Source organism: Simochromis diagramma, unplaced genomic scaffold (genome assembly GCF_900408965.1).
Source record: "Simochromis diagramma unplaced genomic scaffold, fSimDia1.1 OVJJ01000091.1, whole genome shotgun sequence".
Taxonomy (NCBI): domain Eukaryota; kingdom Metazoa; phylum Chordata; class Actinopteri; order Cichliformes; family Cichlidae; genus Simochromis; species Simochromis diagramma.
In genome coordinates, this window is record NW_024386901.1 from 3,372,670 (window position 1) to 3,400,014 (window position 27,345).

The 27,345-nt window shown below is 41.4% G+C and overlaps 1 protein-coding gene and 1 long non-coding RNA gene across 2 annotated transcripts in view; one reads left to right on the forward strand and one right to left on the reverse strand.

Moving 5' to 3' along the window:
* Positions 1 to 19,785: 19,785 nt before the first annotated feature.
* LOC120735438 lies at positions 19,786 to 20,399 on the reverse strand. Its single transcript, XR_005696247.1, has 2 exons — positions 20,321 to 20,399; positions 19,786 to 20,211 (listed from the first exon to the last, which is right to left on the reverse strand). It is a non-coding gene; the product is annotated as an uncharacterized LOC120735438 (long non-coding RNA).
* A 246-nt stretch (positions 20,400 to 20,645) lies between these two features.
* The window catches only part of klf7b (Kruppel-like factor 7b), a 63,020-nt gene continuing 56,320 nt past the window's right edge, over positions 20,646 to 27,345 (forward strand). Inside the window, exon 1 of the mRNA XM_040034826.1 lies at positions 20,646 to 21,197. Within this exon, the coding sequence (XP_039890760.1) occupies positions 21,096 to 21,197 (102 nt within the window). The 5' untranslated portion in view covers positions 20,646 to 21,095. The remainder of the gene's footprint in view (positions 21,198 to 27,345) is intronic.

The following is a 27,345-nucleotide window of genomic DNA, read 5'->3' on the forward strand; positions in this document are numbered from 1 at the left end:
CAAATATGTGCCAGTAACACGTTTAATGCAGAGTTCTGATCCTGTGTCAGGCCACGTGCTTATAATCAAACGCATTTGATTAACTGATCATCAGCGTGATCAGTTAATAAGTGTGAGCAGCTCTGGTTTTAGCAGTTTGCTGATCTGGCGCATTCAGGTGTGTGTGAACACAAGGCCACCATCTTCCCACGAGCGGACATCCCAGCAAATACACTCCAAGGTCAGACCGTGCAACAATCAGAAAAACTGCAAAACCAAATGAAAAATCTCAACAGCTCAGACTCTACAGGCCACAGGTAGCATGTTAAGTGTTAAAGTTCATGGCAGTACAGTTAGAAGAAATTTAAAGTGTGGTTTGTTTCTTCTCTCTACTGAGAGGATGGCAGCACAGCTTGGGTTTGCAAAGTTGCATCTGGATATAACAACAAGACAACAAATTAAACCAAAGTGGAGATTTTTTTACAATTATTGCACAGTGCAAAAAACATACAGTCATATAGAAAACCATTACTTCCAGTTATTGCTGCTAAGGCTGGTTACACAAGCTATTGAATCATGGGAAATACCTAGTCTTGTGACCACTGGGACTGCATGCAGTGGTGCTCATGATGTCTTGTGTGGCAAGTGGTTACACCCACCAACCTAAAAAAAAATAAATATTTTGTAAACCCTTTAGATTACACCTTAATTGTTTAATTAAATCAAGCAAAACTACATAAATTGTGTCTTTGTTCGATAAATTATGGTCCCTAACTGTACATCAGCAGAAAACACAGTGGTATGATTTAAAAATAAAATAGTAGATGGAAAAATAAGACTTCCCATTTTCAAACAAAAAGTAAGTCTGCAGACAGAGTTTTCCTTTTTCCCACTTATTTCTTGGACTCAGTATGAGAAGAAAATGATAATGTGACCCTGCAGCCTTCACAGTGCAGCATGTCGGTGCTGGGAAATGGGGGGAGTTCTGTGGCATTTTGTTAAGTTGGTGATTGGCCACAGCGGGAGCTGATTGATTCAATTAAACCAACACCTGCTGTGACATATGAACTCCATTCTAGCTATTCCCAGCCAAATGGTAATTATGTTGCGCATGACACACACACGCACACACACACATCCTTATACATCAATATTATTTTGAGAACTTACAATATACAATGTCTCTTTCATTGTTTGCACTGAAATAAATCAAGCTCATACACTCGGGTAATCCTTATAGTTGGTTGTTTTTAACCGACTGCACTGTTTCTTTCAGTTTAATTAGTCTGACAGCACAGACAGAGAAATGTTACCGCTGACAAAATTGAGATTTTTTTTCTTTTTATTGGTGCAATGCAAATGTTAACCTTTTCCAAGCACTTGATTTATTTAATGAAGAAACGTTTCCCCGCTGTACCTACCACAGTCAAATTTCAGCACATATCGGCAGCAGGCTGATATTTCTCCCTACTTGCTTATAAAATAGGCAGTAATCATAAAGGATAAAGCCGGTATAATTTTTCTGCATTTTCTTGCTTTTAACAGGAGCTCCTTTCATTCAAATATAATGCTAATGTTACATTATTACATGAATGCTAAAAACCCTATAGATTTTAATATTGCAATAACAGTTTATTAAAAAACAGCCTATATCAGACATTAGGGCTGTGTCAAAAGTGGTGAAAGTGTTCTTATCCACTGACGTGGGACTTATTCATTAGCTTGTAATATGTTTGGGCAGTAGTTGAGCTCTGTGGCAGAGTTGGGAATAAGCTATATGAGATAAGAGAAGATTACTTTATGGTCTTTGGTAGGAGAAAATCATCCTGCATTGGGCAACAAAATACACAGCAACAAATATCAAGACAAAAACTCTAATGGGTACACTTTCTTTAAAAACAGACCTAGAATAAATAATTAATATACAATAATTACCTTGAAGCCTCTTTACTTCTCTGTTGTTCAGTCACAGGCTGAACTCTGTGTCAGACTTTGGCTATGCAGGAAACACTCGATAACAAGATCATTGTTTAACTCTTATAAAGAGATTTCTCGATTAAAAGTGGTAGATTTCAAAATGAGTTAAAATAACACCCTGATAGCACTTGAATGCTAAAAGTATTCCTTGCAATGCACATCTGGGCGTCGCTATTTTAAGCCTTAAGTGAAGTGAAGGTGGTACTTCTACCTCTGCAAATAAATTTCGCACACAGGTGAGGATTGCACCAAAGGTCTGAAAATAATGATCACCCTCTCAATATAGGCCAAATTAGCATCACATTAACCTTTGGGAAGTGTGTGTGTGTGTGTGTGTGTGTGTGTGTGTGTGTGTGTGTGTGTGTGTGTGTGTGTGTGTGTGTGTGTGTGTGTGTGTTCAGAAAGAGAGTTTGAGGAGAAAGGGGTCAAATATTTTTCTCCTCCTCCTCTCTTTACGTCTTCTTCTACACACATACCTTTGTTCCTTTCCTCTTTTCTAATTTATTTCTCTCCCCTAATATTCCTCTTTTATATATAGGTTGACTGAGTTAAGCCCACAGTAATGGCTGACTTAGGCTTCTGTGATCAGTCATTGTGGAGCTTTGTAGAGAGGAAGCTACGTAAAGTGGATGATGAAGTTTTCAGCAGTCATGCTTTTTGGTGGTGATAATAAACTTTTGGTTCCTGCTGTTTTACATGTGATGCCATCCATGATCCAAATAAACTTTTTTCCTCCTCCTGACCCAGAAGGAAAAAAGGTTGTTTAGTTTTTTTGTTTGTTTGTTTTTTCAAACATTTGTCCCTCATGTTTTTGCACTCTCTCACAGCCATTTATTACGACTATGATGATTATTGCTTATACTGAAATAATGGTTATTTCTCTCAATGACCCAGTCATGCACTGTAACATTAAACTAGCTCTAATTTTCATGGTAGTTTCATGTTAATGGAGAGAAACCGAATATCAACTAAAAATCCAAAACAAGCACATGACATAAAAGTTCTAAATTGATTTATATGATTTATATGAGTGAAATAAGGATTTGATCCACAAGCAAAGCCTGACTTGGTGGAGAGGAAAGTTTAAGCCTCATCTTAAAATCTCCTGGACCCAAATTGAGAGCCGATTCCAGTGGATCCTCCCACTCTACTGTTGAAAACTCTAGGAACTACAAGTATCCTTATATCCAAATCCCATTGGGATAATATGATCCTTTATAAGTGAGAAGAAGCATTTTTAATTCAATTGTGAATCTAACAGGAAGCCAGTGGGGGAAGAAAAAGCTATCATGGGGGAAATATGATCTCTTGTTCTAGGCTCTGTTAGTGCTCTCACTTCAGTGTTTTGGATCAACTGGAGGCATTTCAGGGAGCTTTTAGAACAGCCTGATGAATAAAAAAGAAATGCTACTGAACAACCTGAGAACAACACCTAGAAACTGTAATAGCTGTGTGTAAAATTGAATATTAATTAAAAGTAGAATATTGTACACTTCTTTAGGAAGGCTGGCATTCAGATGGCTAGATGTTGTTGGTAGGCACCGCAGAAGCAACATGTTTTGATGTGTAAATACTGCGTATAATGTAAGAAGCTGTTTCTCTATAGAAAGCAATAGTCAAAAATGTATTGCAATATCAAACCCCTGTGTGTGAAAATTTGAAAAGCACCTTTAAACCCAAATCTGTTTTTTTTTTCTCTTTGTTTTGTACAAAAAACTGAAAAGCTTGATTCTAAATATATCTTTGCTGCCATTTCTTCCTTGGTCTCACTTTTCTCTCCATGAAACATCTAGGGAGTGATTACACCTCCATCTCTCTCTGTCAAACTGAGACTCAAAGTCACACCCTAGTTTCACACACGCACACCTGCACACGCGCACACACACACACACACAGAGGGGGATGCCAGTATGTTTCTGGTGCAGTGAACTGCCCTTGTGTGTCTGACTGACAGCTACCTCACTGTCAGTAAATATGGGATTTATGGAGTACAGTAACTGGCCTCGGGTGCCACATTAGACTATATTAATCCATCACACATTTATATGGCTGCAACTGACAAAAAAAGGCAACGTGTAAAATTATTTTTGCCCTCTGGCTTTAACTCAATCAATAAAATGTTCCTATTTTTGTGGAAATCGGTTTAAGGTTGATAGTTTGATTTACGGGAAAAAAAAGATTGAACATGAACTTCACACTGCAACAGCTGAACATGGTGTAACTTTGGAAAATCTCATCAGTCAGTAGCAGTAATCACAGTCGCATCAGTTTATCCAACATGGCATGCGATGTGGAGTCATATAATTTTTTTTGTATATTTTTTTTCTTGTGGATTTCACTGTGTAAGTATTTGAAAAATTGCTCATATAATTTTGACTTACTCTTAAAACTGCAATACACTTAGAGATGCACAGTATTTACAGTATTCGTTGAAGCATCTTTACCCTTCCCTATGACCACATTTGTCTCCGCCCATCAGGGACCCTCATGCTGACTTTAACATCGTCACTCTGCTAATGTGTTTGTATTATTCTAATCATACCTCTGTAGCTAGCCACCAGCCAGCCCAAATTCAATACCCCTACAAATGTTGTTTTTCTATCTTCGTTTATGTCTAAAGTGGTGCTGTCAGCGATAATCTCGTTAAAATGACGTTAATGCCATAACCGCATTAAAGTGGCAAATCTCTGTTAGTGAGTTTTTGCGGCGGCGTGCGTGGGGCTGTACGGCGCTAGCATTAACGAGCTAACCGCGCTAACGCATTGATGCGGTGCAGCCCCATGCACGGGGCGATCCACACATACTCACTAACGGAGATTTGCCACATTAATGCGGTTATGGCATTAACGTTATTTTAACGAAATTAATGCTGACAGTCTAAAGTGATAGCAGACCTGAATGTCACCTTTAGATGGAAACTAGCAGGATAACTTCTTGCTAACTACAAGCACCATTAAACTTCACAAATCCTCTTTTTTTATGGTTGCCTGGGTGTAAAACTTTATTGCAACAGGAGTGCAGCCACACTGAACATTTGATTAGAGATGAAGGAATCTGGGCTATTTTGAACTGTGATACCACTGTGTTTGCTTGAGCGTGGGAACCGAAAAGAGTTTGGACCTTGAAATGGCTAAAAACGTCAGACTTCAGAGGTGGATTGGCCCCACCCACCACCCATATTGGATATGTGAAAGAAAATGGATGGATAATTTTTATACCTTCTTTCATCTTTTAAACAAAGCAATATGCACATGACAATCATAGCAGAATAATAAAGGCTTATTTTATGGATGAAAGTATCAAAGTTCGAGATCCTAATGTTTCAGTTCATGTGTTTTCTGTCCTGTTCTCATAGGTGTATAAAATCAAGTAGCCAGCCATAAAGTAAGCCTTTATGAGAGAATTGGAATTTTACATTTATGAAAGAATGAATTGTTCTAAAGAGCCCATTTAAAAATTCTACTGTAATAGGATGCCAGTGTTGGGACAAGCTAGAAATGTGTTCCCTTCGAGAGATTCCTCGATCGACTGTAAGTGGTAGTATTGCAAAGTGGTAACATATAGCAACTATAACTCAGCCACAAAGTTACAGAGTGTTGAGGTGCGTAAAAGTCGCCAACGCTCTGTTGACTCAGACCTCTGGCATTAACATCAGCACAAACACTGCCCCCCAGGAGCTTCACGGCATGGCTTTCCATGGCCGAGCAGCTCCTGGAGGTGCAATGTGTAGGTGGCCCAGTACTTTGTCCATGTAGTGCAGCTTGAATGCTCATGCTGCTATTACATTTAAAAACTGCCTTTCGTTCATGTGTGTGCGTGCACGTTTGTGTGTGTGTGTCCATCTTCCCTCCTCTCTTCTCCCTCACAGTTTTAAGCCAGTGCTGAGCCACTAATGGAGGACAAGCCTGTTAGAGCAACACGCTACGCTATACTGACAATACTCAAGGCATACACACACACACGCACGCACAGAAAAAAGATATCGCACAAAAATTCCCCAAATACGGAGGACATATAAATGCAGACAGCAACTATTTACTTCTACAAGAGCTGCACACAAACCCGACTACACAGCCTCACACGCATCCCAGCAGAGTACACCACCATGGCAACAGCCTCCAAAGAGTTAATCTATTCAGCGATGCAGCAGTGCGCCCAATTCTACCTTCATTTGTTTGTCAGTCCTCCTGAAGGTGACGAGAAACCAGCAGAACAGACGTTTCATAGTTTATGTTGTTCGAAAAGCAGCATCATACAGCACAGTTTTATTCTGAGGAACAAAGTTCTTCACACCACAGGAAGATGGGCGCTGTTATAAATGCTGCTGAAGAAATTCATGATGTGTATTGGTAGCAGCAGTGTGCCATGAAAATATACATGTAAGCTTTGAGACACTGTTGCAATCCTTTAACACACATCACACGTAGACATATATCCTCATTTAATGCAAGTATTAAAAATTGATTTCACACCTTTTTTTTCATTTTTATGTTTTGCCATGTCATGTGTATGTTTCCATGGATACCAGGACAAACATTTACCTTCAGATCATCAATTATTTAGTAAAGGTCATTTTCTAATTTTAACTTGAAATGCCAAATTCAATATCTGACTTCCACAGTAATGACTGACTCATCAATTCATTCTCGCTTTTGTCCTATAAAGTGTCTGTTTACCTCTGTGACAGTCAAACCTAATCAAATATAACTGGTCAATATATGATAGTGGACTATAAACAGAAACCAGGATGTTTACGGCTCTGTTGTCAAACGGTTCTGCATTTTAATATGCGGACATCACCGTATAGCAATTATCATCATCTGGAAAACTGGAACTTTGCTTCAGTTACTTCCATGTACACAGACTAATTCTATGAGGGAGACGGAAAGTTTGGATGATGTCTTCCCTCTTTAATGCTTACAGCTCCAGGGAGGAAATGTGGGCTTTCTTTGAGGTGAGAAACAATAAGTTGCTCTTTCTATTCTTTTCACAAGCCTGGCCAAAATTTATTTCTGCCCATCTGACACTAGTTAGGACCTCAGGGTTTCAGTACACTTTTATCTCTGAGATGTGGGATGCTAGACAGTTAAAAAAAAAAGGGGGGGGGGGGGTAGTGACAGAAGAGGGGGGGAGGGGGGGGGAGGCGAGTAGGAGAGAAAGAAGAGAGGATGTGAAAAAGGAAGGAGGGTTTCAGACACAGCAGTGTGTTAACGGGAGCCAAGCATGGCAAATTGGACTGAATTTTCCGCCTGTGTGATTTCAATACACAAACCCAGGCGTACATAACCATGTTTAATAAGCGCTGCACTAATGCATTGTATAATCTTCTCTAAATTAATATGTTAGACACAATTGCCTGGTAATTAATTTCTGTCACAGCATATCCAAATGAGAAGATTTATTCAGATCTGTCAATCATAATCTCCGGGGCCTGAGGCAGATTACTGCCCAGTGCAATGTGCTGTTGCAAGGATGATGATATGGTTATATGTGGTGGTATATGTCCAGTATGTATAAACATCCATTACCGGGGGTTTTAAAGAGCCCGTGAAGTGGGCTGGTCATCAAATGAAGGTCATTGTGGTGACGGGATGAAGGGAAAGGCAGCAGCCTTTTGTTTTATGGCTTCATAAAGAACATAATGTCTCTATGGGCTCCTTAGCCATCCAACATCCACCCACCATTCAGTTTCATGGCTTTTCCTTTCCCACACTTGTGTTTCTTCCTTATTGTTTCCTAAGATTCCCTTCAGATAAAAACGGCAGCTACAATCCACAAAGAGATAAGCTTCAACACTCACATATTTTTATTTCTGCAAATGAAGTCTTAAGTCTTTGTGCCCTAAAGCAGTAACTAGTGAATAATAACAGAGGGTGAAGGGAACTTACATATTCACTTTATTGTTAAGTTTTGTGAGATTTGGGAGGCTTTCTGCTCCACCTAAATGCTGTTTTGGATTATATTGTGTGGTATTTCTCAAAAGACAATTTTTAACTTGGCCTCTTTCCTCAATATTTTATATATGTTGAGTGACAGGAAATTATACTTAATTGAGCTTTCTATAGGTGTTCAACAAGAGGCACCCCAAGAGTCCAAACCACCGCTAAGGCAGCTTTCTGAGCAGTATTTTCTTACTACTATACTTACTATACTGTGTGTAATACTCAGTGTTGGTCAGTTACTTGCCAGTTACTTGCAAATTGTAATTAGTTACTAATTACTGATTACTTCTCCAAGAAAATAATCCTGTTACTTTACTGATTATTTGAAAAAAAGTAATCGGATTACAGTAACACGTCACTTTTAACACGTTACTGCCCATCTCTGGTAACACTGTATTTTGTATATTTTCATTCTGTTTTCTTTGTTATTTTAAAGACACTTTGAGAAGTTTGTAGTGCAGTAAAAATCAGATAAGTGTAGCATGACTGATGTTTACCTTGATTACACAAACATTATGTCGGAGAATGTGATGGATGATAGTCATTGATTTATAAAACTGGACATGAATAACTTGAGCGTATTACATAATATTTTACTACAGTATATTTCTAACTAAATATAGCAGCTCATTGTCTTTGTTTTGACCTTACTCTCGTATTAATGCAACACATTTCAGGGTCAACTTGTCAACGCAAAAGGCACACGTGAAATAGAAAGCTGAAGTCAGAGGTCAAATGTGACATGATACCCGGATGTAAACTATAAGTAAATATGTAGAATCCCCATATACCAGGATCATTTCCCAAATGTTGACAGTACAAACAAAGGTAGTAAGAATTTTAAGCATAATTTTGAAGATAAAAGACATTTTATGAAAGTTTGATCGTATTTGACCCCAAAGAAAAGGTCAGAGGTCAAATCTAACATGATATATCCAATCTTTATCCAGTAGAATCATAGTTTCTAAGTTGTTTTCAAGTTATAAGACTTTCTTGTCAAGTTTTGACCAATAAAACATTAAGTTGACCTTGCAGACCTTGGTGGATATAAGTCAAATTTTAATGAACTTTAACTATGACCTCACTCTACACCCCTACAAAGTTTGATCAGAATTCATTTTAAACATTTTGAGCTATCGCGTTTACAGACAGAATACTGCGCATGCATGCAAACGCCTCAGTGGAACTATTAAATATATTACAACCAGACTACAGAACTGACCTTGAACTTTTACTCCCTGTATGCTCCAAATGTTCGATTATAACCAATTCAGGCTGAAGGCTAATCCAGAATGTTAAACTCTCTGTTCGCCTTTCTGTCTTTCCCTGTTTTCCCACATGCTCAGCTACATTACTGGCAGTTGTCTCGCTGCTTTACCTATGAGTTGTTTTTTTCTCTCTTTTTTTCAGCAAGCATTAAGTCACTAATAATCGCAGTGTTAAGGCCAATATCTCTTACCAAGGCAGCCAATCAGGTCTGAGAGTAAATATTCTGCAGAGACAAGGACTAAACTCGCTCATTTAACTTTAATCACTGTGTCATTATTTGTTATGCTGGAATGATTATAATTTTAATTGTCTAATATAATTGATCAATTAATCACTTGGGTTAATCACCGAGTGAATCTAATTGTGCTGCTTCTGTAGATGTGAGAATTTTCTTTCCTTTTTTTATACGTTTTTTGTTCATCACCGCAATATATGTTTAATCCACTGGGGATTGAAAGAAGACCAAAAAGTGTTTGAGGTGGGATTTATTGACTAAATCACTGCCTGACTGGTTTTAAACCCTCTAACTGGTAATGAATGCATGGTCAGGGTCTCCTTGTGCACCCGGGGCCATCTTGCTTTTCTTTTTTTCTCCCCCTCCCTCCTGGTGTTGCTACTCACCACTTCCTGCTGGATTCCTGGTTGGCACAACTGCTCATCATCATCTATCATCTACCTGCACTATGTCAGGACTATTCTTCCACCCACTCTCTGCCTAATCGTTGTGGACTTTTAGAGTCGCCTCATGTTTCCGAGTTACTTTCGAATGTGAATAAAACATTTTTACGTCTAGCAGTTCTGGCTCAAAACCTTAACAGCCCTATTTAATAGTAACTAAGCTGAAAATAGGCAACAGACAACTGTTCCCCAATTGCTAGAAAATGATAGTCATTGCTCCTGCTGTGCATAATACTCTCACACACACATAGCCAAACAATATATCACTTTTTAACTGTTTCCACATCCCTGGCGCTTGAATACACACATGTGCACACGCACGCGCGTGCACACACAAACATGCACATGCACACAAGCCTGCAGGCATGTGGTTTTTCTTTATTAAAAACCAGAAAGCACAATTAGCTGCAGAATATGCTTAACCCTGTATCGCTCCCTCAGCTCGAGGATATATTGCTTCTTCTTCTCCATTATTAAAAAAATAACAGATGAGCGGAGGAGGGGAGCAGACAGGAAATATCACAGTTTCATGTTTAGCAAGTGGAGGCTGGGAAATGTGTTGTGGTGGAAAGACTGAACGTGTCCATATAGTATAAGACGCAGGCATTACATGTGAAATATGACAATGACGACAGTTATTGCTCGACCGTTGAGGTCCGTGAGCTACGATGGTGTCAGCGCCTCACTGACTGACATGGAAATGTGTATGTATGACAGTCTCATGGCAGTTTTTCAACCTGATGCCGTATCCCTGAAACTGCAGCCATTAAAATTGTGTCATTTCTGCTTCCACTGGCCTGCTTTCCCCACTGATACTGTATTGTGCATGTTCACCTTTGCATAATCAGAGAAACTGCATTTTGTTTTATTAATTATTATAAATTAGAGATAAAAAATTTGGTTTATTCGTTAACAAAATACAGCAAAGTGCATAAAAACACTTCTTCCACAGTGAGTTTCTGTCCTGTCTCCCTCCCTCCCCCTCCCCTCACCCACAGCCAGTCGCATCAGGTGGCTGCCTCTCCCTGACAAATTTCTACCTGTTAAAGGGGAGTTTTTCCTTCCCACTGTTGCCATGTGCTTACCCATAGGGGGTCGTCTGCTTGTTGGGTTTATCCTGCAGTATAAAATGCCTTGAAGCAGCTGTTGTTGTCTAGGTTCTGCTACATGGCAGATAGGATATGGACACAGAACTCGGAAAACAGTAGGTAAACTCAAAAAGCAGCTTTAATGACGAGTACTTTCAAACAATACAAATCAAAAGCACAGCTGGAGTAAGGGATCCAAAACTAGGAAACGAAGGGGAAGCACAGAACAAAGGACCACACAGCCCAGACGGATGATGTGACAATGAACAGATATAAACACACCAGATAACAAGGGAAATGGGGAACAGGTGAAAACATGGCTCAAGACAATTAACCTAATGAGCCTGATGGGAAGTAAACATAGACACGAGACTTAGAAAACAACCACTGTCAAAATAAACCAGGAAGTAACACATATGGAGTAAGAACACACAACACAATGCCAGTATACACAAAAGGAAACACTGGTGAGAACTGGGAGCTCCAGCTAAAAACATGGCAATAATTAACAAAACAGCTCAAAATCCTCACAAATTCTAATAAAAAAACAAAACCACAGAACTACAGAGACCCTGGGACCATGTCAGCTGTTGTGATCTGGCACTATGTGAATAAAACTGAGTTAAACTGAATTCAAATAGAGACAAAACTTTACTTCCCTAGATTAATACATGAAAAATACACAAATTCCACGTTTCTGTCACATTTACTACATAACTTTGTCAAGAACTCTCTTAATTCTGCAGTCACATTCTGCATACTTCTTTTGCCTTTAATTTAGTGGCACCCAAAAGGAAATTTAGCACCACAATCTGTTTATCTTAGTGTGCCCAATTTATAATATTGACAGCAGTGGAAAGAAAAAAAAATAAAGGATGCATTTTTAATAGATGATAGATCTGCTGGAAACTCTGGAGAAAATTCTCTCGGCATTTGATGAAAAAGATAATTATACACACACACATCCACTGCCCTAAGTTTGGTAAGTAGTTAAGAAAGATGAGTGAGTGGATAGATAACAAGAATACAAACATATGGAGTCATATGTTTTTGAAGTAAAGAGTCATTTTTGGTTTCTTTTGCTGTTCACTAGCCTTCAGACCACCTTGATGCTCACGGTTCACAGCTTGTGGTTTCACCCCAGGCTCTCTCTGGCGCACAGAAATGTTCTGCTTCTCGTGATGTTGGGTTCAGTGATCCAGCTGTGACTCTCACAGCAGAACATGGTGTCTGTGTCGCCTCCTTCTGCCAGAGCCAGACAGACAGGCGTGTTTGTGATCTATTTGGTGTGTAGTCCACCTTGAATCGGGGAGTTTTTTGAGATGCACTCCCCTCTGCAGGGAGGAGGACTGTGTTTGTATCCCAGGAGAGAGAAGAGCACTGAGACCTCAGGCCCACCCCAGGGTTATACAAAAATCTGTTGCTCTAGTTTTTCATCCTTAACTTTTTCAGGCAGGCTCTGATTTTTCACAGCAGTCGATAGATTTCTATTAGCCGTTTCCCAACTTTGCCAAGATAAAATTATACAATAAGATTTGTTGAAAGAAGATAATTGTTGATCTTCTCATTTATTCGTTGGCAGTTTCTTGACTGGCATCACTTACAGAAAATTTACATACCTCCCATAGGGACCACCATTTAAGCTACTTTAGCCTGTAGTTGATGGAAGTCTGAAAGATACTTTGCAACCCACCTAGATCCTTTTTTCATGCTGAGCCTGACTTAATCAGTGTGATATCTGCTGTCATTCATGCCTGCTCTTTGACATATTTAGGTCTTAGTATTGGATTCCCTGTCTCTTCCTCTGGAATAGGGAGGACCAACAACAGATCTATACTGCTAAATATAAATAGCTGCTGGTGGAAATAACAATCCTCTTTTTACTATAGTGTGACTGAAATGACATCACAAATACAGACAGATGGTATTGTATCATTTAAAAGGTAAGATACTGTACCGTAGTGTGGCTGATGTGGTCAACTACAGCAGCGGTCCCCAACCTTTTTTGTGCCACGGACCGGTTTATGCCCGACAATATTTTCACGGACCGGCCTTTAAGGTGTCGCGGATAAATACAACAAAATAAAAGTAGTACCGGTACCGAAAAAAATAAGATTTATTCATAACACACGTGAAAAGACCCAGGAAAACCGAGTTAACGATAAAAACGATAACAAAATAACGCTGAAAACCGATAAAAACCATGAAAACCATACATTTCACACCTGAGCCTCAACTCTCGCGGCCTGGTACCAAACAACTCACGGACCGGTACCGGTCCAAGGCCCGGGGGTTGGGGACCGCTGAACTACAGTATATGTTAGCTCTCAATTTTTCTTCTGTACCTTCCTAAATGGGCTTAGAATAGAGAAATGCTTTTCACTAATCCTGAGCATAAATCTCAGTGTAATTTTGGACATTAAGTGTTTTCTTTGAAATGTTTGTTTCCAGGATGGAACGATTGTACAGGATACATCTTTAATGACTTTATAAAACAAAACAAACAAGTTTGAATTTATTTTAGATTTTCTATCATTTACACAGGATCAACATTATACATGCAGGCTCTAATGTAACACCTCCACTAATATTTGGTTCGAGTTTGAGGTGATGTTGAAGTATTTGGAGGGAGCCATCTTTCTTTATTATCCTATTTGCTTTGAGCAGTGGTCCAGTTCTGCTGGTAGCAGAACAGCCCCAGAACGTGATGCTGCCACCACCATGCTTGGCAGCTGTTCTCGACAGTGACAAGGATTTGACAGGGTCCTTACGTTTGACACCCTTACCTTTATCCTTCCAAAGATACTTCTTCTCAATGTGGCCAATCTTTGTCTGACAATAAAACTTTTCTGGAAAGTATTGATTTTGAAGCAGAGTCTTCTTTCTTGGGCTGCACTCTCTTCGTTCATGGTGACATAAATGGTAAATGGACTGATTCTTGCATTTTTCTACTCTACCTGAGCACCCAAAGCACTTTGAACAACATGCCCCTTCACCCATTCACACCTATTCATACAGGCACTGTTTTTAAATGTGTAACTGCTTTCTATCAAACATTCTCACACATTTATACTCCTATGAATGCATTGAATTAGAATTAGAATTAGAATTAGAATTAGAATTCAACTTTATTGTCATTGCACATGCACAGGTACAGGGCAACGAAATGCAGTTTGCATCCATCCAGAAGTGCTTTAGTGATATAGATATATTACAATATATATTAGCAATAATATAGATATGTGAGTATATTACAGAAATGGGTCTATTATGGAATGTTATAATGTACACGGTATGAAGTATGTTGTGAATATTCTATAACTATAAGTATGTACAGGCTGTAGTGAGTACAAGCTATGAACAGGCTATGAACAGGATATAAATATGAAAAACTATACAGAATATGAAATAAATAACTTTACAGAATCTGAGATATACAGCTATACAGAAATGGGAACTATGCAAGTTGTAAACAGTTGTAGGATTAAAGATTATCGAATGTACAGAATGATTATTTACACAGAGCTATACAGTAGTGCAGTTAAGATAAGTGAGGGTGTAGATGGTTTCTACAGAGGCTATATAAAGTGCTAGTGGTTGTGAGTGGTGGATCAGTCCATGTTATTATTGTGTGTTTGAGGGTACAGTTGTCCATTGTGGGTGTGTGTATGTTCAGTCCATGAGTTTAACGTGGGTCAGATGTCAGGAGGCAGAGTTCAGGAGTCTGACAGCTGTGGGGAAGAAGCTGTTCCGGTACCTGGTGGTCTTAGTCCGTAGGCTCCTGTGGCGCCTCCCAGAGGGCAGGAGGGTGAAGAGTCCATGTGATGGGTGACTGGGGTCTTTGATGATTTTCCCAGCCCTTTTCAGACACCGCTTCCTGTAGATGTCTTTTATGGCAGGAAGTGGTGCTCCGGCGATGCGCTGGGCAGTTTTCACGACCCTCTGCAACGCCTTCCGGTCCGAGGCAGAGCAGTTCCCGTACCAGACTGTTATACAGTTGGTCAGGATGCTCTCGATGGTGCAGCGATAGAAGTTCACCAGGATGTCTGAGGACAGGTGGTTCTTCCTCAGAGTCCTCAAGAAGAAGAGGCGCTGGTGAGCCTTCTTGACCAGCTTGGAGCAGTTGGTCGTCCAGGTGAGATCCTCGGAGATGTGGACTCCCAGGAACTTGAAGCTGCTCACACGCTCCACAGCCGTCCCCTTAATGTGGATGGGTGGATGTGGGTCAGCATTCCTCCTGTAGTCCACGATGAGCTCCTTGGTCTTCTCGGTGTTAAGCAGCAGGTTGTTTCTGTCGCACCACTCAGCCAGACGATCCACCTCCTCCCTGTAGGCGGCCTCATCGTTGTCACTGATGAGGCCAATCACCGTGGTGTCATCTGCAAACTTAATGATGGTGTTGGAACCATCAGCAGGTCTGCAGTCGTGGGTGAAGAGGGAGTAGAGGAAAGGGCTCATCACACAGCCTTGTGGTACACCGGTGTTCATTGTGATGGTAGATGAGCAGTGGTTATCCAGCCGGACATGTTGGGGGCGGTTGGTCAGGAAGTCCAGTAACCATTTGCAGATGAGGGAACTGATGCCCAGGTCTGTCAGTTTCCTGATGAGTTGTGAGGGGTGGATTGTATTGAATGCTGAACTGAAGTCTATAAACAGCATTCTGGCGTAGGTGTTGTTGTTGTCCAGGTGTGAGAGGACAGAGTGCATTGCGATGGAGACTGCATCCTCTGTGCTCCTGTTCTGGCGGTATGCGAATTGGTGGGGGTCCAGGGTGGGGGGGAGACAGGATTTGAAGTGTGCTAGGACCAGTCGCTCTAAGCACTTAGTGATGATGGGGGTGAGTGCTACTGGGCGGTAATCATTGAGGCAAGATGGGTTGGAGTTTTTGGGTATCGGGACGATGGAGGTGGATTTGAAGCAGGCCGGTACCACAGCGTGGGCCAAGGACAGATTGAATATGTCTGTGAGCACTCCTGCAAGCTCCCCAGAACACGCTCTGAGAACACGCCCGGGGATGCCATCAGGGCCTGCAGCCTTGTGGACATTGATCCTGCTCAGCACCGCTCCTACATCGGTGGGGGAGAGAGTCAGAGGTTGGTGGTCTGGCGTCATGTCTGCTTTGGTTGTGGTTGTGGGGTTCCCTCGCTCAAAACGAGCATAAAAGTTGTTGAGCTCGTTGAGGAAGGAGACATCAGAGGATGCGGGGGAGGGTTTGGTGGTCCTGTAGTCTGTGATGGTCTGGAGTCCTTGCCACATGCGTCGGGGGTTGGAGTTGGAGAAGTGTTCTTCTACCTTCTTTTTGTAATGGTGTTTGGCTTTTTTGATGCCCTTCTTTAGATTAGCCCTGGCTGTACTGTAGGCGTGTGCATCTCCTGACCTAAAGGCAGTGTTGCGGGCCTTCAGGAGGAGACGAACATCCCGGTTCATCCAAGGCTTCTGGTTGGGGTACATGGTGATCCGTTTCTGGGTGGTGACACTGTCTGTGGTTTTGGAGATGTAATCCAGTACAGATGAGGCGTACTGGTCCAGGTCTGTGTGGGTGAACATATTCCAGTCTGTGTTTTTAAATCTGTCCTGGAGCACTGCGTCTGTCCCCTCTGGCCACACTTTAATGTAGAGCAACCTGGGCTACAGCCACCCTATACAAATATAAAACTTACTTTTACAGTGGTGAGTGACGGTGGTGTTCCAGCAGTTTCCAATTGATGGCAGGCTTGAGGCTTGGTGGTTTCTGGATTGTGCCTGAGCATCCTAACCAATTTCCTGTCATTTGAGTGTGACAGTTTGGGTTCTTCCAGACTCAAACTGTCAAGTATGTTGAACTAATGATCATAGAGTTGTTTAGAAACAGCTTCCAGAGGCCTTCCTAACTTGTGTAAATCTACAATTCTTTTTCTTAGATCTTTCTTAGACTTTCCTTTTTTCTTTTTTTTTTTTGCAGCTTATAGATTTCACTATGCAAAGTAAACTACACTTTGGCCCTCTCACCACAGTGTTAGACATGTAAATATACCTTCTGAAAGCATGGGGCTTTATGCCAGCCAGCAGTAGACTCTTGGATGACTGATGAAATGTCAATAAAGAAAATTAAAAGGTTCTTGTTGCCTCAGTGCAGATCGTGCAGCAGGCACCAATCAAAACCCTGGATCAAATTTTTACCTTCTTCACCGACATCTTGATTATTTCTGCTTCTTCTTTTTTACAGATGCACTCTGAGCTTTCAGAGCTTACCTGACAGCGGTGGTGTGTGTGAGCACAAAAGTTGATTTGCACCATTGTGACATTAGTGCAGGTACCAGTCTACTGAATTTACAACTACAAAGTGTTCAGCGCGTGTCCTGCCTCCAGCACACTCTACCCAGATGGCACTGTAGCCTAAACCAAAAAGAATCCTCCCAGTAGTGAGAAGTTGAATGACAGAAAAAGTCCTTTCCTGTGCGATACATTTTAGAACAAGAAACTTTGGACAATGACGGTTCTCCTGACATTTACCAGTGAAAACACAAGTAACTGCCAGCATGGAGGCTTTTCTGAGTTTCTAAAGGTATAAAATGAATATGAGTGAACATAAATGTCTAATGCAAAACCTTAAAATGTTTCATTTTTTTACACTTACTTAGCAATAGAAGGTTCACTTCCTCTGATAGTCTTGTAGTTCTGTATTTTTTAATCATTTAAGTCTGGTAAGGATTATAAATGTCATCCTTGAAAGCATGAAATTCCAGTTCAGTGAAACAATCCTTTTTTTCTCCTTCCCCTCTCATTGCAACATTTTTTGCCAAAACAACACAACACAATAATAAGATTACAACACTGAGTGTGTGAGGATCTAGGAAGCAATGCCCAGATCCTGTGTAGCTGTGTGTAGGCAAAAATGCAGCCCACACACACACGCGCGCGCGCACACACACTTTCTCTCTGTTTTTCCCTTTGTTTTCTCCTCTTATGGAGCTTGGTAATTTTAGCAAGAAACTGAAAAAATGTAACCACTTAGATTCATCTCACCACTAAATGAAAAAAATTCTCTTTTTTTTTTTCTTTTCATTTTTTATTCTTATCATTTTCCATTTCTTTTATTTTCCTGTTTTCTGTTGTTCTCCATCTTTTTTACAACAACAGAAGAAGAAAGCAAAGTGCAGCCGTAACTTTAATGGTAATACAGGCAGCAGATGGGGTGAAAGGAGCATTGAGTGGAAGTTATTCAAAGTAAACATGATAATGATTCTTTTATTCTGTTGTTTAATTGTATGCAAATCTTCTGAGGGCATCTTATAGAGGGTCAGTAGAATATTGATCCATACTCCTCCACCCCCAGACCCCTGCTCTCTGACTCCTGCTCCTTCCTCTTTCCTCTCTTCCTTCAGTGGCAGACAGAGCTGTGAAAATCAATGGGGAAAGTGTCCTGAAACAGCTGATCTAGAAGCCATCTGGCCCTCATATTCCTCCGAGACAAGCCGCAGGTCTCCAGAGATGAGACACGCGGAGAAGAAGCGGGGACAGAGCAAGAAGACGCACAAGCGCACAAGGCAAGTGTTAACTGGACGCCACGTAAATCCTCACTATGTGGCTGTTACATAAGAGAACAGGTGGAAGCAATCTAAGCTTATTTCAGGAACATTTGATCTGGCCCTTCACTCATTTAGCTGTGGGATGAACATGAAATCGATTTAGTGGAAAATAACCTGCTCTACTGGGATTTCGATTTTGCACTATTCTGTCCTACCATGACTTAGATGAACACGTTCAAGTAATTTTGCATGATGTTCTTGTTTCAGCACACTGCCTGTCAGTTTCAGATCATTCATGACTCCTTCTCTATCATAGCCAATCTTTCCATCCATGTTTTAAATTTCTGAACTTTAGTGACCTCAGCGTTATTTATTAAGGCTGATTATCAATCTGTCACATTTACATGCAGTCAGGGGGGCAAGGGGGGGGGGGGGGGCAACTGCCCCTCCAGTAAAGCCCCCTCTTTACAAGTTAAAATACTTGTGAAAACGAATTGCTTATTTGTTATAAAAGTGTTTTTGTGGATATTTTATTGCCTCCATTTACATATGGGGGGATTTTTACATACTTCTCTGAGGTGGTATGTGCCACCCTCCCTAGACATCTTGGCCCTCCTTTGCACCAAATTTTCTAGATCCGCCACTGCCAGCAGTTACTCTCATTTGTCACAGTAGCTAGAGAAGAAGGAAAGTGGGAGAGAAGCAGAGGAACTGACGGGAGGTAAGTGATGGAAAAACAAAGAAAGAAATTAAGCAGAGAAGAGAGGAAGGATGTGACAAAAGATCCAATCATCCTGTGAGAAAAACTGCCCACAGTGGTTTTATAAAACGGTGCTCCCCATCAAACACTTTCAGAGCGTGGAAATTATTTCTGCCATCTGATCCTTTAAAAGCCTATAACAAGTCAAGCGGATCCCGTCTGTCGGATCCTGAAGCCTGAAGACAGACAGTTACTTCAGTTTTCAATAGTAATAATAAAAAAAAAGTTAGTCATATCAAATAGATCACAATGAACATTAGACACAGAAACAGTAAAAAGCTATTTATATTTGATTATGTTTTTTTCTCTCTAAGCCCTAATATTAACAAAATGATGCTTTCAGAGCCTTCACGGCTCAGTTTTATGAATATTACATTTATTTTAAACAAGTCTCTATTTTATTTATCAAATTTGGTTTGATTTCTCTAAATCTATCTCTCCACAGGGTACTGCTTGCTCCAGCATATTGTTTCAGAAGTTATTTACATATAATTTGCACTATTCAGACCCAACTAGAACAATTTGGTGGAGGAGTGGCCTCAGGTTCACCTGAAGCCAATCAGAATACTGCATACTGAATAATATTTAAAGCAAGCAATGGCTGCAGCTGGGTGAAGAGGTTTGCATAATGGTTTTATGGAGTCTCATCCAGTCTTATGTTCAGGACCTGATGTTGCACAGGTGAGACTTATAGAGGAGGTATGGATGCACCACGTGCTTCAAAAGCTGCATATTCTCCTGTAATCACTCAATCAAAAAATATCTTAGGAAGGGAAACTGAACTGTAGAGAGCAGGCAAATTTATTTTTGAAGAAGTGGGAGTTAAACTGTGAAGGTTATATTTATTGTGTGAAAAAAAAGTGTAAAATGTAGCTTTATTTTAACTAAAAAAACAACAACATGTAAACTGATCAGGTGGGTGGATGGCGCTGAGCTCTCCCCTCTGCATCAGTGCTCTCTGTGTAGACGTCGCCACGTGAAAACCACATGGAAGCTTCTCTGCGGTGAAGCTGTCACACCACCAAAGAAAAAAACAAACATACACATTTTTATTTTCACACCTCATCCCATTGCTCATGCTACTTCCACTTCTTTCTGCAGTTTCATAGGGCGGCTTACATTATTTTGTCACTGTTTCCTCGCAGCGGCGGTGGCTTCTCTCCGTGGTTTCTCTCCTCGCTGCTTGTGCAGTCTGTAATAACTGAGAGTGGAATGCTGGCGCTTTTATATAGGCCTCTAAAAATAACTCACCCCTCACTTCCATCTACAGCCCGACTGACAGCCCGCTCCAGCCAATAGCGACTCTGAATCCCCTGAACGCTCCGCCCCTCTCACTCTTTCTCCTCGCCTCCTTAATTGGACGCCAGTGACATCATCAACCCTATTTACCTTATAAGGTCACGCATGAAATTGACTGACAGGTGGCTCCTCCTCTGCTCCCCTCCCCTCTCGCACCGGTCGCTTGGAATTGCAGCGGGGTCCAGTCTGCTGCTGGAGGAGCAAACCTGGCAACCTGGCAGCTTGTACTGAGACCGATTGGCAATCTGGCAATGCGGAAATAGATCTGGCACCCCCCAAGCCAGGACTGAGGAGAGAGGCGTGACAGAGCGAGCGGAGAGGAGACGGGATAGCACTGACAGAGATCAAATTATCAACTCTTCTTTCCCTCTCAGCTTTTTGTTTTTCTTTTTTTCATCAAAGTGCTCAGGTGCGCTCATCCGCACCAGATTTGGGCTTTTTTTTACATTTTTGTTTTGTTTTGGGGGGTTTTTGTTTTCTAAAATTTGTTTCTTTAATCTGTCAAGTGTGAGGAGAAGAACGAAGAAGTGCGTTTCTATCGTTTGGATTCTGGACTTCTTTACTGACTTCTTCTTTTTTTTCTTTTTTTTCGAGCATGGATGTGTTGGCGAATTACAGTATTTTCCAGGAACTCCAACTCGTCCACGACACTGGTTATTTCTCTGCGATGCCTTCCCTGGAGGAGAACTGGCAGCAGGTCAGAGACGATGCGTTTTTCTCGTCTTTTCCGGGAAACTGACGGGCTTAGAAACTGGGATGCGTGCGCTGGGTTGCTGTTTTCCGCGTGTGCCTGTAGTGTTTTGCACCAGCGGAGCGCTCATGAGCGCCAGCGAGAGCCCCGTGTAGTTGCGTCTTTTTTTTCTCTGCTCACATGGAGCACGGCGAGGTTCGCTGACAGGAGAAAACACGCACATGCATGGAAAACAGGCGCGGGTGGGGGGAATAAGCACGGAGCTTTACGCACTAATAGCTAAACAGTATCCCCCCAAAAATGCGTAAAAACCCTCTAGTCATACCAATGATCCCTTTCATTCCCTTTAACCACACTTTCGGCTTCATTAAAGCATCTTATTAACCATTTAAAAGCAGAAGCATGACGCTATCGCTCCGTGAAATCCACCGCTATGATTTTGAACTTAAATGTGAGAAACATGTGGCCACATCCAGGGTATGCATAGTGCCAACGTTTGAATGCTGTGGATGAAACTCTGAAAGTGAAAAATGCCGCTTCCGTCTAATTTTGCTTGTGGTTTTGGTGATGATAGTTTTTTTCCACGAGGCAGAGAGAAAGGGATCGGCGTTCAGTTTGTCAGATGAGAAGCAGATGAGGATGCTTTACTCTTTTAAAGTTGCTCCAGTGTTGTTTTTAACGCTAGACTGAAAAGTCTGAGCGCTCTTATGTAGTTTTAAAATTAACCTTTTTTTTGGTAACTTTACTGGGAAACCTTGATTGATCTGCGCTGTTGTAGACTGTGGGCAAAATTGTAGGCTGTCACTGATGTAACTGACAGGGTCAGACGCGAAGTGAAGGTGAAAGTGAAATTTGTGTCTTTGCAGTCTGAGCCCATGATGGAACATTTAAGTGTCTGAATCCGAGAGCGTGATGCCGATGCTGATGTGATCGATAGATCAGATATGTTTGGACTAACACGCACACACACACACACACACTGGAGGAGAGAGAGGGGAGCTGTGGAAAATGGACACATGCTTAATAGCAAGTGACTTGATCTTAAATAATATATCCACATCTGCCACTGTTTGTTTGCAGATAATCCTGTTGAATTATACATTAAGCACGTCACCCTCTATAGAACATACAGTGGACCCTTCATGCGAGCCCGCAGACTATTTTATAACATTTTTATTCAAATGTAAAATCTTCATTTTAATGGCATGAAACAGATAAAGCGCGATTTTCTCTGCGCGGAGTACGTACAGCCACGCGAGTTTTGTGGTCTGTGGGTCCAGATGTACCACATCTTTCATTTTTTCTGTTTCACACACAGAGGCGATGTTTAAAAGGCTAAGCAACACAGTATATCGTATGGGTCATGTTTTATGATTTGCTAACCAATCACAGGTGATATTTTCACTTAAGTTTTCCCTGCTTGAACTTGAGAAATGGAAATGTCTGTTAATTGGAATCCACCTTACAGCCTCTTGTAAATGTGTGGGTGCCTTTATATGAAATCTAATGTTCAGTAAATCAGTCCATCAAAAATCCCCCAGTGGACCCCTGCATGGCACAGTCCACTCCGACAATGCTGGATTGCTCTGTTTCATGTATTTGAGTAGTAGAACCATGATAATTCCCACGGTGCTGAATAAAGCCCAAACTGCGGTTCTCCTCTATGACTGTCTTACTGACACAAATTCACAATGTCTCATCCTATTTTTAGTGCAAACAGCACACACTTCCAGCCACAGTAACCTATTTTTTCTGTCTGTTATATGTTAATTGATTAAGAATGTTGAGGAGGAAAACTAATTAGGACTAGTCTGGTGAGTTGGAGCAGTCTTTATTCCTGTTTGCTGTCCAGGACACCGTGTCTTGGACACCTGAGTTATTGATTTTCTTGCAAATATTTGCTTGGAGATCTGGGGCAAAAATAAAAAATAAAGGATAATACATACATAAAACACACACACACACACACACACACACACACACACACACACACACACACACACACACACACACACACAGCAACAAAAGCAATACCATCTAGGTAAATAAAATAGTTGCCACACAAAAAGAGCTGACGCTGCCCTCTGCTGAGCAGTTTTACCCCCCCACTGTACTTCACACTGGGGTAAAATTTGTACTGGTTGTTGTTCTTTGCCATTGAAGTGTATGTGGTGTCTTCATACCAAAAATCATAGTTACATGTTCATTCTTGTGTTACAAACTGAGCATAGGAAAGTCCTTAACTGTACGTGCAAAGTAATGCACACAGTAATCAGGTTAATTAGGGTAATCAAGAGATTTTTTTAAAGCTTTTCCAAGACAGAAGCGCTAACTTGATGCTAAATGCAACAGAAATGTAGTCATTCATTACTTAGCTTACAAGACATGTAGAAGACTCAAAGCCTTTCGTAGGTCAGCCACTTCATATCTACAGTATTACTGAGCCAGTCTAAAGCAGGCTCTTCTAATTAACTCGCTCCTATTATGGCTAGTTAGCTTTGAGCAACTTCCTGCCAATCAGCAGGACTGGTTAGTAATAACATGTAAATTAATCAGTAGGTTTTCTTTCTTTTTTTTTGCAGTGATTGTTCCAAACATGCTTAGCCTAGCCTATCACCAATACTTAAGGCAAAGTTGCCTTCCAAGTTATCAAAGTTATAACATGTACATGTCTCATTAGCTTTAAATACTGAAGTCTCTTGTAGTTAATGAGCAAATAGCAAGCTACATAGCTTAGAGCTACTTTTTGACGCACAAAGCATTTGCTGTTGTTTTCTTAGTAGGGACATTTTAAATGAAAAGAAGGCTAACTTCAAGCTTTTCTTTGGGTGGAAGCTAGCAGTTTTCACCTGCTCACAGTGTCGGTGCTAAGCTATGCTAGCAACCTCCCTGACCTCTCTCTACACAGAACACACAGAAACAATTGCAAATACTATTTTATGCCTCCAGGTAAGACATTCAAACAGCATCCAAAATATTAAGAATTTATTTACTTACCCTGCGACTGTTTAGCCGTACAAACAGCTGAATGTGAGAGTTCATTTTCATCAGAGGGAGCGTTTTTGATTGAAAACTCAGTTTTCATTGTGGAAAGCGCTGGGTGATTATGGATGGAAGGCCAAAGCTTCGAAAGAGGGAGGAAAAAAAATGTAAATGTGTTTTTGTCGAATTTATCTGCACAAGTGGCGACGCAGAGGGGAGAAAGACAAACATACACACACATAAACCAGGCACACCCACGTTTTTTTTTTCCTACTCTTGTTCCTTCTGTCTTCTTCTATCCCCTTATTCACTCCATCACACACACACACACACACACGCTTGGCTGGCATGCAGTAATGGAAAGCTGTGGTCTGGCAGGACTCATCCCGCCACTTTCGACAGTAATTGGCCGTTTGCTGTCAGATGGACGGAACAACACACACACACAGACACACACTCAGGCAAACAACACACACAAGGAAGCAGATTTGTGGATGTCATTTATCTTTCCTGACTGTCCCTGTTCCTGGTCTTTGTTTCCTCATACAGGCCTCTTTTATCAGGCTCTTTGCATCATGGCTAAACATGTGGAAAACACACTCTCGCTCTCTCTCTCCTGCCTATCCGCCTTAGTGCCTCTGACAGTATTGAGCCCATGGTCTGTGTGTAATTGCTGCATCTTTGCAGGTTTGGGATGATGTGATGGGCTTTGGGGATTTGTGAGTGTGTGCCGAGTGGCTCAAGGATCAAATAGCAAATGCAGGCTCCCCAATTAGATGTAATCCATTTATTTCAAAGCAAGGCTACACCAAAACCTGATGAATGAGGGGGAAAATGGACACAGTGAGAAAAGAGGGACGACGAAACTGAACCCTGGAGCAGACGTTTAGGTTTCATGTGGTTGCTGTAAATCTGCGTTTACAGTCCAATACGCTATGTCGACAATCTTTGCAGGTGTCGAGCCTATTCCAACGCCCAACGGTGCTTTTAACTGGCCGACTCGCACGGTCTCTTTCTCATCTCATCCCTTAGTTTACATGCTCTGTGTGTCCATAATTCCTTTCAGGTTGATTGATTTATTTGCTGTGGTACCATTACAGCACTATGCTGGCCCAGCAAGCTCAGTGTCACTGAGATACAGTGTCTCCATTAGGCCAGCCTACAACCCTGTATCCTTTTCAGGGATGCTGTCTGCCAGTGTTGTGCCTATGTGTGTGTAGATTTAACCATGAAACATAGCTCTGGCCAATCAGTCGGTGCCTTTTCAGAATGAATCCTCAGAAATCTAATCTTTCATATTGCTTGCCTTAATATGAAATAATAAAATTCAGAAGCAGAGATTCAAATCATAAAATGTATTAGCACTACTCGTGAACATCAAAACTCACGCCAGTAATAATTGACCGACTCGGCTCAAAAACTTGTCTTTCTCCTCATCTTCTTGGTAACCTGTTAACCTACTGCATGGACCATTACATGAACCCCTTTTTCTGTCTATGTCTCTTTCTCACTCCCATTTTCGTCTCTCTGTGTCTGCCCGTGGCTTGGGGCAGGCCCGGGGAAGTTTGACAAGATAATGAATTGCCATGCATGCTGCAGTTTTTCACATTTCACAGCCCAGTAACTCTGTATGTGGCGGTGGAGGAAAGAATGGAGGGGACGGAGGGGCAGCGAGACACGGAGTGAGAGGAGAGGATGAGAGAGACACCAGAAGACAGATAAAGTGAATAAAGGCAGATGAAAGTTAGTCAGAGAGAAGAGAAGATGTTTGTCCATCGCCTTTCTGCTCTCATCTTCTTTTTGCCCGTGTCATTTCCCGGCATGTGTTAATGCAGACACACTCACACACACACACACACAGTTATGTAATTGTATGTGGAACACAGCTGCTTCCTCATGGTCGCAAAAAGAAGATGGGTGAGGAAAAAAAACAAAGGAATGAAGAGAAAAAGAAAGAGACAGCAGAACAGAGAAATGTAGCCGTGGCTTGTGTAATGCCTGATTCAAATGTCGGAAAATCAACTTTTTAAACAAAGCCACTTAAAACTGAATTGATAAGTTCTATTCAATTCAGTTTTATTTACAGTGGGGCAAAAAAGTATTTAGTCAGCCACCGATTGTGCAAGTTCCCCTACTTAAAATGATGACAGAGGTCAGTAATTTGCACCAGAGGTACACTTCAACTGTGAGAGACAGAATGTGAAAAAAAAATCCATGAATTCACATGGTAGGATTTGTAAAGAATTTATTTGTAAATCAGGGTGGAAAATAAGTATTTGGTCACCTCAAACAAGGAAAATCTCTGGCTCTCACAGACCTGTAACGTCTTCTGTAAGAAGCTTTTCTGTCCCCCACTCGTTACCTGTATGAATGGCACCTGTTTGAACTCATCATCTGTATAAAAGACACCTGTCCACAGCCTCAAACAGTCAGACTCCAAACTCCGCCATGGCCAAGACCAAAGAGCTTTCGAAGGACACCAGGAAAAGTATTGTAGACCTGCACCAGACTGGGAAGAGTGAATCTACAATAGGCAAGCAGCTTGGTGTGAAAAAATCAACTGTGGGAGCAATCATCAGAAAATGGAAGACATACAAGACCACTGATAATCTCCCTCGATCTGGGGCTCCACGCAAGATCTCATCCCGTGGGGTCAAAATGATCATGAGAACGGTGAGCAAAGATCCCAGAACCACACGGGGGGACCTGGTGAATGACCTGCAGAGAGCTGGGACCAAAGTAACAAAGGTCACCATCAGTAACACACTACAACGGCAGGGAATCAAATCCCGCAGTGCCAGACGTGTTCCGCTGCTGAAGCCAGTGCATGTCCAGGCCCGTCTGAAGTTTGCCAGAGAGCACATGGATGATACAGCAGAGGATTGGGAGAATGTCATGTGGTCAGATGAAACCAAAGTAGAACTTTTTGGTATAAACTCAACTCGTCGTGTTTGGAGGAAGAAGGATACTGAGTTGCATCCCAAGAACACCATACCTACTGTGAAGCATGGGGGTGGAAACATCATGCTATGGGGCTGTTTTTCTGCCAAGGGGACAGGACGACTGATCCGTGTTAAGGACAGAATGAATGGGGCCATGTATCGTGAGATTTTGAGCCAAAACCTCCTTCCATCAGTGAGAACTTTGAAGATGAAACGAGGCTGGGTCTTCC